The 11,675-nt window shown below is 43.1% G+C and overlaps 1 protein-coding gene across 1 annotated transcript in view; it reads right to left on the reverse strand.

Annotated features, from left to right (window-relative positions):
- The window catches only part of KCTD8 (potassium channel tetramerization domain containing 8), a gene marked incomplete at its 5' end in the record, with an annotated part of 91,659 nt that extends 81,809 nt beyond the window's left edge, over positions 1-9,850 (reverse strand). The window contains one exon of the mRNA XM_083861910.1: positions 9,010-9,850. Within this exon, the coding sequence (XP_083718036.1) occupies positions 9,010-9,850 (841 nt within the window). The remainder of the gene's footprint in view (positions 1-9,009) is intronic.
- Between the last annotated feature and the right edge of the window lie 1,825 nt (positions 9,851-11,675).

Consider the following 11,675-nt stretch of genomic DNA (forward strand, 5'->3'; position numbering starts at 1 on the left):
TTTAATTAAACTGTTAGTAAGAAGTTATGAAAGTAACCCTTTTGCAGAAAAATTATTTATATAATCATGAATATATGCAATACTGGGCCTTTTTGCTCCTATCATTAAATGAAGAGTTTCACAGATCCCTGTGACATATATAAAAAATTCACAGATACAAAGCTTTTGGAATGATAGTACACTTTCAATAACTTTTGTGGAATAACTGACATAGTTGTAATCCTTGAAAGAACCTCTGAACAACTCAATTTAATAAAATATAGAACAATTTCCCTACTAAGTTAAGTTGCAGGAGAATGTTTACAACAAAATATGACAAGAGTCTCTGAGCAGTAGCACTTCTCTCTTTGGGAATATTTGTTAATACTACTAAACGGTAAAATCCAGCAATGATGAAAGGGAAAAGATACAAATACATCTGAATCTTATTATTGTTTGCTTATACAAGAAATAAAATATACTGACTTAGTTTCTGAATAACATCTTTCTGCTAATGCAAAGAGAACACCTCTATAAGTATTAAATACAATACAACTGAATGTATGCTAAGCGAAGACTTGGAATATTTACTTTCACTTATAAAAGTCAATGATGATGTTGATTTTTCCCCTCAGTTTCCCAGCCCACACCTTCTATCCCTGAAGAGGTGTGCAGAATACCTATTTCAGTACACTAACTGTCAGGAGTAGTCACACTTGTAATTGAATTGCTGTCTCTGGATTGAGTTATTCACAGAATTTTTTAAAAACTGTTGTACCACTCCCTTCAAAAGGAAGCACTATTATTTTTCATTCTATAAGCTACTCTAAGTTTTCTTTATTTGCTAAGTGCATGTCATTGGGACAGAAAACAGGTCAGGCACGGGGTACGTGGCTGGAGCAGTACAAAGCCAACCCAGAGGCAGTGACAGTCCCCAGAGGCAGCAGCCCCTGTCTCTGCACCTCTTGCTCAGACTCTGCTACAGGGCTCAGGCATGTTGGGAACAATGAGAAAGGTCACAACTACATTTTGACCCAGCCACTCTCAGCTGCAAGATATTGATGAAGGAATCATTGCACCAGCTGTAACTCAGAGCAGTCCTCACACTGCTTAGGGCAGACAGACCCCAGAGCACAAAGAATGGCAAACACACAGTTCCATATCTCTGAAGGCACATCTCCTCTTTTGAGTAATCCTGGGAAAGACAACATACAAGTCATTTCATAGAGAGTATTTGCATGAAAGTTTTTAGAACATTGAGTTCATCTTGTTGCTAGAATAATGAAGATCATTAACATCACCGTGATTTCACTCTTTAAGTCCCCAAAATATTTAGAGCTGTGATGATATGAATGGAGCTGCACCTTGCAGCAGGATGCACTCTTTAATTTGTCTTCTGAAGCTACACTGTCAAAATGTAAGGAACATAAGTTTAGCTACCACAGTCTAATAAAAGGCAACCAAAATACAAGGGCACTAGTTTTGAAAGTTGCCATAAAATTTACAAATCATCACTGCCTAACTCCTTACAGGATTTTGTGTATCAAAAACAGTTATAAAGCCAAATAACCACTTGTGTAGTTTGAATTTCACATTTATGAAAGGGACTAGCACAAGGCTATTTGTTGCTTCAGTCCCAGTGAAGTTGCAATTTTGAATGGAACTTGATTCTGAGTTTAACACACTGTTGGTCCTCATATATATGATTAGTTCCATTTAGGTCAAAGAAAAAAAAAAAAAAGAAATTAATTCACTAAATATCCTTGAATTTATATGAGGTAAAAGCCAAATGTGCAATTACTGGCTTAAAATAAAAAATAAAAATAACACAAAACATTTAAATGAAAGTACTTAATCTCTGCTGAAAATTATATTTTACACATAGGACTGTTTTTCTCCTAACATTTATTCAATATATGAATTTTAAGTAGAGTATAAATTACTTCTTCTGAAAGAGAACATGCAGTTTGATCAAGCTGAAGTGAACAACCTCCCTAGGAAATCCATCATGAAGCATTTGATTTGCTAAAGCAAAATGAAATTTGCCTAGTAATTTTTTTTAAGGATTTTCCACTGGACTTTGAGTGGCTTGGTTTATAAAAGAGCTATGATTTGAGTGGCATTAGTACTCCACATGCTTTAGGAAATAAAGGTCTTGTAAGGAGAAGTGAAACAACATCATCCCTGGATATAAAAATAACATCAGTTTTTTAGGTTAGGATCTTACCTGGTATAGTGCCTCCAACATTTTTTCAATCACAGTCAAATAACCATCAACCAAATAAGGAGTCTGTAGTGTGAAAAAACCCTGCAAACACAACCCTGGCCAGCTTAACTCTGCAACAGACTTCTTACATGACTCTAGCAGTAAAGTACTCCAAAATTGGAGCTAGAACATCTGAAGAAACATCTGGGAGCAAACACAGAGCAGGGCTGCGCCGCTCACCTCTCTGGCAGAGCATGACACTCAGGACCTGCCGAGCTGCTGAGACAACCAAGGGCAAATGCTGAGCTGGCTGCAAGCTCCACTAAGCACCATCACACCAGTCTCCAGCTGCTCAGGACCCCAGCAGGGTGAGATGGATGCACACCACCCTGTGCCCTTTCCCTCTTGACCCATCTGGATATTCTGAGCTCATCCTTAAACTGGTAAAACAGCAGAACACGACTTTTGGCCGCATTGTCCAGGTCATGCTGGTGTTCAGCTGGACCAAGAAGAGGCCCTTTCCTTGTCTCTGCTCTCCTCACACCCACAGCATCTTACTTTTGACCTCCAAGAACTTTGCCTGAACACTTTTTAATTTCTGGAGACCTGTGTTTAAATGTGGAACTATTGCAAGAAAGGGGATAATGTGACAATCAATGAACACCCTCTTGGTGTAAATCTCGGTGAATTTTTGTTTGCCACACAAATTGTCACCACAGTGTAATGAATGCGGTATTTGCAGCAAAGGAGAAGACCAGCCCTAGTGAAATACCAGCCATATCATACTGAGAAAGCAAACATTGCAAAACATATTTTATTAGCAGTAATGTTTTAATTTTAAATCATCTGCCTGGAACAATATTCAAAGGAAAGCTTTTGTACGTGTAACTTCCGTGCTTGAACAGCAGATAACTAGAATTTCATGTTGACGCATAAAGAAAAAATAAAATATTATTTGCTCATCTTACTGTGGAAAAGTAAACATTTCCCTGCAACTACTGTCATAAATCCTTGAAAATCTATGAAATGATCTGACACCGAGAAGTGGTTCTCCTGCAAAATATTACAGATCCAGCAAAGTCAGCTTTTCTAACACTGTCACTTTTTTCCCCAAGCAATCCACAAGAAATACCAGCCTGGGATAATATCAAAACCAGTGTGTTTCCATTTCCTGACATCAGAAATAATAGCTGCTTCTATCAATTCTTGCTTATTCTTTATCTAGCATTGATCCTGGTATATAATATCCAGATTAGTTGATTTTCTTAGTTAATCTATAATTCTATTTTTAAAATACCACACACCACTTTCAACACTCAGTTCTAAATATTAAAAAGGCTCCACAATACTTAAAAATATGATTTTACTGAGTAAGACCAGAAACTGCAGACAATTGATAAAATATGATCACAAATCATTGTATTGAGTTATGCATATTTTGATTGAAGTGTAAAAAATATCAAGAGGTTCCTGGCACAGTTTTTCTCTGCAGCAGTGTCTTTATATCAGCTGTAGAGGAATGCAGGTTATTTTAATTTTTTATTAAAAAGTCAAATCTGTTCAAAGTTCTTTTTAATCTCATATTTTAAAATAATTCTGAGATAAAGTCTAATGGTTGAAATGATGACTAATATCAGAATACCAGTTTCAGTAGACTAGATTAGCACATGCTATATCAAGTGGCAGCATAAGAGTAATATTCTTATATTCTTAATTATGACTGAACACTTTGATTCATCCCTTTGCATTCAGGAACATGTATTTTGGAAGAATGACAAGATAAGGAGCAGCCTATTATTTATTTAATTTTAAACTGTATTAAGAGTTGAGCTGAAATCATAAGACAGAACATCCTAAATTTCTGCATCCGTTTTCCGAAGTCAAAGGACTGCCTACAAAATCTCTTTAAAGGGCTTTGCTCAACAGTCCTGTCAGAAACAACATTTCTAGATCTTGAAACTGTTAGAAATCTGAAGTTTTCTACACTGTGCTTGTGATACTGATTTAATCCTTCACATCATCCCACCATACCAAAAATTTGTACTCTGATCTTTAAGGCTCTGGTTCAGGTTCAAAGAAAATTGTTCAAATTTATCTCCATGTGTCACAGAGATGCAATACCCTTCTCTTTCTTTTTCTTGGTCTTCTTTTTCTCCTCAATGTCTTACATATATTTATTCCAGATTAAAAAAAAAAAAAAAGCACAAATACACTCCACGTATTAAAAACTCCACCAAAGATGCAGCGATGGATGGAGAACAGCTTGATGTGGTCACAGTAACCACTTGCAGGATGGCCCTCACAGCACTCCAACCTCAAAAGAGCTGTCTAGGGTTATCTGCCAACCCGTCAACCCCCGACTATCCCGCTGGGATGCTGAACTGGATTTGCCACTTACAGAGCAACTAACGCCTCAAAGTATTTTACATGCAATGTCACAATTGATGTTGGTTAGGTTTTGTTGTTGTTGTTGTTGCGTGCAGTTTGGTTTTTTGTTTGTTTGTTTGTTTGTTTTGGGGGGGTGCTGGTATCATTTTGTTTGAGTTTGGGTTTGTTTCTTTTTCAAAATACCATATTGCCTCCTAAAAACTCATTGCTTCCAACCACTTATTCCCCATCTGATTACAAAATTATTATCACTTGTTTATGACAATTTCCACAGCATCCAATGTAATCTCAGAGTGCTATGACTTCAAGTGGAAAATAAGCACTATAAATCCATGCTAATGTCACCTGCTACAAAACAAAAACAAAAGAAAAGGAAAACAGAAACTGCCACATGTGAAACAGGAGTGCCAACATAGGAAGCATGTCAAAGTTTTCAGGAAATATCACTGTATTCTTCTTACAATAAAGATGTCAGTTCAGCACAGTAAGCTTTCAGCTGAGCACAATACTCTCAACACCGCTAAGTCACATTGCATAGCAGATGTTAAAAGTAAAATCCATTAGGACTAATTAGATTCTACAGAAGAAAAAAAAAAAAAAGTAGTAATAGCATGCACAGGCAATCTTGCATTACACAACAGTACTGAGAGGTACTGAGAGAGAACCACAAAATAAAACTCAAATCCCCCCAAAACACATAAACATGTAAATTTCACCCTTTTCTCACAAAGATATCAGCTAACAGAAGACATATTACAGTGCTTGCAGCCACAGGAAGAAGCAAGGTCTTCTGTGTCTAGTTAGAAGTAACTTTTGTGAAGGCCATAACCTACTGCATATGAACAGGTAATTAATTAATCTGTCATCCTCTATGGCAGTGTGAAACTAAGCAGTAGAAGAGTTTGAGCATCTTCTGCATATGCATTTCATGTTACACTAACCTGACCCAAGTCATCCTCATGTGTAGTGAGAGTGTTAATAACATGGAGCCAAAAAAACCCAACTAAAAACAAACAAACAAACAAACAAACAAACAAACAAACAAACAATTAGTAAAAAAGACCGTCCAATAGAGCCTTTTCACTACCATATGGTCCTTTAACTGACCATTAAGTGACAGAAACAGGATTTTTAATGTGGAACAGATCTATGAGCACTTTTCAGAATTGAGCCACCAATGCAAGGTACAGGCTAAATTCTGGCCATGTACTAACTGTGCAGACAAGTCAATCTGTCATGATAGCTAAAACACCACTAGGGGCAAAGAACTTAATATTTTTATAGGATTTATACATACTAAGAAGGAAATCTGTTTTTGTATTTGTCATGACACGTTGCCTAGGCTGAAGTCCTATTTCCTGTTAAACAGTGTCCAACAACCTCTGGTTCCTCAATCAGAATTAGTCTCCAACTACTCCTCTATCCCTAGATATTAAGCAGTTCATAAACAAGTTAAATTTGTATGCATTATCCCAGGTGAATTTGATCTTCCAGAATGTTTAAGAATATAAAGTAATTTCAATTTTTTTAGAAAACTGAGAGATGATAATTTCAACTCAAAAAATCTACCAAAGTTTGAAAGATCCTGGAAAAAGACCTGAAATATGTTTCATAAACCACAGATTAAAGCTTTGTCCTTCTTTAGTAGGTCATGGGGAGAAACTGATTCAGCCACCTATGACCTCAGAAAATGGACAGAATGAATATATCCTCACATATGTTTCCAATCATTTACTATCTATCATTACTGGAAGACAGAATTGCCCACAATCCTCAAGAGAAATGGTGAAAAAGAAGTTTATGTGACTGCTATGGACTTACAGACCAACAAATAATACAGTTGCTGCTGGTTGCAGATGCTCATGCTGTGAATAACAAATGCAAATGCAGGTACACTTTTTTCCAATGGGATATAAAACTAGGTTTCTTCTTCGCTAGCACCAAATTAAGTCTCAAGCACTGTCCAAAACTGGAATAAGCTTCTTAAAGTCTTTCGTCTTAATATTTTTTTGTATGTAAGACACCGTCCAGGGTTGGACATGACAGCTCTTGAAATCAGCCACTTCCCACCTCAAAGCTGCTTCCTTTTCAGGATTCATGGGGACATTTGGCAAGGAATGAATTGAAAAGTGACTGCTCTTCTCCTTGTGTATTAAGCTCTGCTCATGAGCAAGGAAGGAACACGGCCCTGACTAATGCTGTTGGAGAGCTTACAGGCAGGAGCCCTGATCCCTCTTCTCAGTCTTGGTGCAGAGCACAAGGCTTCCAAGGTCCACTCTCCCTTTGCTGGATTCTTGTGCAGCTGTCAGGCAAGGCAGCAGCACACACACAATCCATCCAGGGCATATTATAATTGTTATTATAATAAAGTGTTGTTTACCAAAGTCTCCATAAATAGGACATCTTGTCAGACTAAAAAAAAAAAGACAAGAAAAAATCTAGGCATTTGCTTCAGGCACTGTTTCACATGTTTCTCTTCCCATTTTGGTGATTTTCTTGTGTTGTTTCCATCTTGCTGTATTTCAGAGAAATGTATCTGATCATAAAACAGGTTCTTATACAAAAAAAGTTTCTAAATGCATAACAAGCAACCAAAATTAAAATATGCTCAATATCTCTTCAGCCCATTTTTTATCTTAGACATATTTTTGCATCCAGAAGTAAAAACAAAACCCTCACCCAAAAAATTAAGTGAAACCATAAATTCTCAGTTAACTGTGTCAATTTAAGTAACTAACTATTTTACTTTTCACAACATCAGAAGCTTGAAGACTAAAAACTAAAACAAAAATCATGACATACAACATCCAGTTCATCACTGGCATTATTCCAAATAAATCAGTGGTATTACACTGGGGATTAATTTGGAACACTGATGTAAATTAGAGGACTATTCTATACAGCAACCTTATCATAACATACACACACAAAAAAAACCAGAACATTATGAGCATTACAAATGCACACAAAAAAATTATACACCTATAAATCTATTTCTAAGCAAACAGTACGTACCAAATCAAGAAGGAAATTATACTATTTAGAAAATAATTGTCAAATTTTCTGAGAAAGAAGGTTTAATAATTATGTAAAATATATGATAGAATTCCACCCAGGAGAAAATGAAGCTCCTCTAGAGCTCAGTTTTCACATATCCTATTGAAATACAACCAGTGATAAGTTATGCAATGAATCGTCAAAAACTGTTTATAATCCAGTTTCAAAGATTGAGCTGAGTACTCAAGTCTGCTCAGCAAATGGAAGTCACCACCTATACAATATAGAGCGATATAAATTTCTCCTCTCAGTATAAACCCATTCACATTTCCCTCCTCTATTAAACAGCATGCCTAAATCCAGTTTTGCAGGGCAAACAAGTTGCTTCTGTTCATCTGCCTTACTAGTGAAGAGGCTGCATGTCCCAGCTCCCCACAGAGGGGGCAGATCTCTGCCACTTCAGCCCTTCCTTGCTCAGGGAGACCGCACAGAGGCAGGAGAAAGAAAGAAGTGAAGGCAGAACACCTCCCTCTTCCGCCGCTTCGCTCGACTCTCAGACACATCTGTAATGTTTAAGGCTGCCTCTGCCTTTCAAAGACAACTCTCTGCCAGAGGATGGTGTTCTCCATCCAGCTGCGGTTTCCTGACCCGAACCCGCTGCTCAGTCAGTGCCCTACATTGCACTACACACTTTGCCAGATTGAAACTCATTCGTCATCGCTCGGTTTTCTGATCTGCGAGTGACCCGAAACCTTTGAGGCTACCCAGAGCCAAGCAGCGAAGTTGCTTACGAGATGTGTAATCGCTATGGATTGGTTTATGTTCTCTTTTGCAATTTTCGTCCACCTTGGAGCCAGACTCTTTCTTGCTCCTTGGGAAGTTGGCCGTCCCCTCGCTGCCCCTTCCCTCCCTCACGGGGCCCGTGCCCAGGCGCAGTGCGCTCACTTGAAGGCAATGCAGCGATAAAATATTAAACCCCTTCCTTGCTCGGGGATCTCTGCGCCGCCTGCCTGGCGGGGAGCCCCGCAACCTCCGCGCCGGAGCCGCGCCCGCCCAGGGGACAGGGACACCCCCGCCCCCGAGGCCGTGGCCTCCGATCCATAACCAGTGACCCTTCCCCCGGGACACCCCGAGGCGTGGGGCTGCCGCTCCCCTCGGCACTGCAGGGCGGGATCAGCCCGGGCTGAGGGCGGGCAGGGAAAGGCTCCCACGCCGCGCTCCGGACGGGGCGTTCATTTCGGGCAGTCCCGTCCCGCTCCCGAAACGCACAGAATGAAATCTGAACTGTGGCGGTGACAGAGCGGAGCGAAGGGAAACGGGGCAGCCCCATTTCTCTCCAGCTACGTGTTGCTTTGGGACAGCGGGGGCTCCGGGGGGGACACACCGCCCCGCACCCGCCGGGGCCAGGGGAACCACAGCGGGGCGCGGGCAGCACTTACTGAAGAAGATGTACTCCGTGTAGCTGCTCCAGATCTTGTCGTCCCTGTACTGGTTGATGAAGGCGGCGGTGCCGGTGGAGTTGCAAGCCACCATGTGGAAGCCCGCCTCGGAGAGCCGGTCGAAGGCTTGCTCCAGGTAGGTGAATTTGAGGTAGAAGCGGGAGGTGTACTTCTCGGGGGGCCGGTCGGGGTCACGGCTCTCGTTGAGGGTCTCTCCGAAGACCTCCTTGGCCAGGGCGATCCTCCCGCAGACCATGATGCGGGCGACGCGGCGGAACTTGGCGTCCGCCTGGTTGTCCCGCACGGTGGTGTAGGAGCCGCGGTAGCCCACGGTGAGGAAGCCGGAGCGCTTGTCCAGCGCCGCCCGCTGAAGCCGGTCGCTGCTGCCCTGCGAGTTGCTGTCCTCCAGGTCGCTCTGGCAGCCCTCGTCGTTGAGCGAGCTCTGCTTGGTGACCTTGGGCGACAGCAGCTTCACCAGGTCGCCCAGCTGGAAGTACTCGGCCTCCCGCAGGAGCCGCTCCTTCTCGGGGAAGTGCTCGGGCAGCGCCAGCTGCTTGTCCCGCAGGTAATCCAGCACGTACCTGAAGAGGAAGCCGTCGCGGTCGATGAAGAAGCGCGCCCGGCTGTCCCTGGGCAGCTGGCGGGCGGCGGGGCCGGCCCGGCCCGGGGAGAACATGGTGGCCAGCGTGCTGTCCGGGACGCTGAGCAGCGTGGAGTGCCGCGTCACGTACACCTGGCCCCCCACGTTCAGCTCCACCACCTCGGGGAACGGCGAGCCCGACGGCCCCGACACCATGTCGCTGATGGGCAGGATGCTGCCGCCCGCCTCCTTCAAAGCCATGGCTGCGAGCGGGCGGCCGCGAAGGAGGGTCTCCCTCCTAAAAAAGCCGGCCTCCCTCCACCCCTCCTTCCCTCCCCTCCCCTCCACCCACACCTCCCTTCCTCCTCCTCCTCCTCCTCCTCCTTCCCCCCCTTCCCCCCCTTCCCCCGCCGCCCGGCGCGCCCGGAAGCGCCTGGACGGAGGCGCTGCTCCGCCGCCCCCCGGCCCCGCTCCCCTCGCTGTCCCGGCGCTGGGACGGCCTGGGCTGTGCTGGGCTGGACCCGCCCCGAGCGCCCCCGGCCCCGGCTGCCCTCCGCCCGCAGTGGGGCTGGCCTCGGGGCCGAGCGGCCGCCCGAGCCGCTCCACTGGGCAAAGCGCTGCCGCGCTGCCAGCCTCGGCCCGGGAGAGAGACAAGCCCCTGCCCGGCTCCTCCCCTCGCTTCGGCTGGCTGGCTTCGGTTTGAAATTATTTCCCCCCCCCTCCCCTTGAAAATCTCCCAGCCTCCACCGAATGCCTCTGCCTCTCGTACATTGTCGCTCCGGTCGGCACTTGCAGTGCTATAATGATGGTTGTTCTTCCAAGAGTAGCATCCAGCAGGATGCATATGACAGCATTTTTCCCCATCTTCCCTCTATCAGCATGCCTTTAATATGAGTGAAGAGGGCGTTTAATTGAGGGCACAAAAGAACCCAGCGTTCAGCTGTGCTGGTGGCACAAATCTAATGGGTCCTGGTGGGACACGAATGCTGTATTTGATGTTGTGAGGCTTCGCTGTGGCAGGGCTCACTGGGATCTTGATTTTCAGAGAAGCTAAGCATGCTCTCTAGGTTGACAATGGAATTGAGGTGATTCAGAGCAGAAAAAAGTCAGCTGCCTTTAGGATACAGATGACAGACGCTGATTTGCAACACTAGTGTCTGGATTCTTGGCTTTGAAGCACCTCAATTTGTACTCTATTTAAGCCGTAGAGTTTTTAATTTTTATCTATTTGTTTCTAGCCAGAGCCACAGCTCACCTGCATCCAGATTTCTGATGCATGTATTTCCAGGCTGTGCTGCTGGAATATGTTAGAGCCCAGATTTGTGCTCATGCATTGGTTGAGAGATCTACAATTGCATTTGCCACTAAAAACCGAGGCCTAAACCTGACTGTGTTTGTCTGACTAACAGCACCAGGTTAAAGTGTGACTGTTAAGCTGGGTGTGTCATACATGGGAACATTTTAGATTTGTTTTTTTATAATCCTTTAAATGGTGAGGGTTCAGCCATTAATTGTGCCACATAGGCAGGAGCCCAACTTGTTCTTCATTTAAACAAGAGTGATTTCAAGCCTGGGGATAAAAATCAGCAGTTTGCAGGTGGATAGCTGTGGTCTGTCGTTTCCTCACTAGTGTCAAGATGACCAGTCATCCAAAGCTTAGGGTCTTTAGACTTCTCTGCTTTAAAACAGTAACATACACATCTACAGCACTTCATTTTACCTTAGATACTCTTTCAGGGTGGAAGGAATCTGTCCGTGGTGCTACTTTCCTCACTTCATTTGCTATAGACCAGCCCTAAATCTGGGTTTAGAGAGAACTCCTTTAGCTTTTACATGGCCAAACTGAGAAAAGACTCCTAGAAAACTAGATGTGTTGTGCTTCAAACATAAGAATTTTGTGGAAGTTAAAGGGGCATGCAAACAAATGTGGAGGAAAGATTTCAAGAAAGATTTCTACAGTGTCCCTCCTTGACCACTTAATGAAACCAATTAATAGTTAAAAAAAAGAAATTACTGTAAGAAACAAAGTAAAATTTTGTCCCTTTCTGTGTTTATTTTGTTTGAAATTGTCTTAAATGCCAGAAAA

This window comes from Zosterops lateralis, assembly GCF_965231275.1.
Source record: "Zosterops lateralis genome assembly, chromosome: 5".
NCBI classification, from domain to species: Eukaryota; Metazoa; Chordata; class Aves; order Passeriformes; family Zosteropidae; genus Zosterops; species Zosterops lateralis.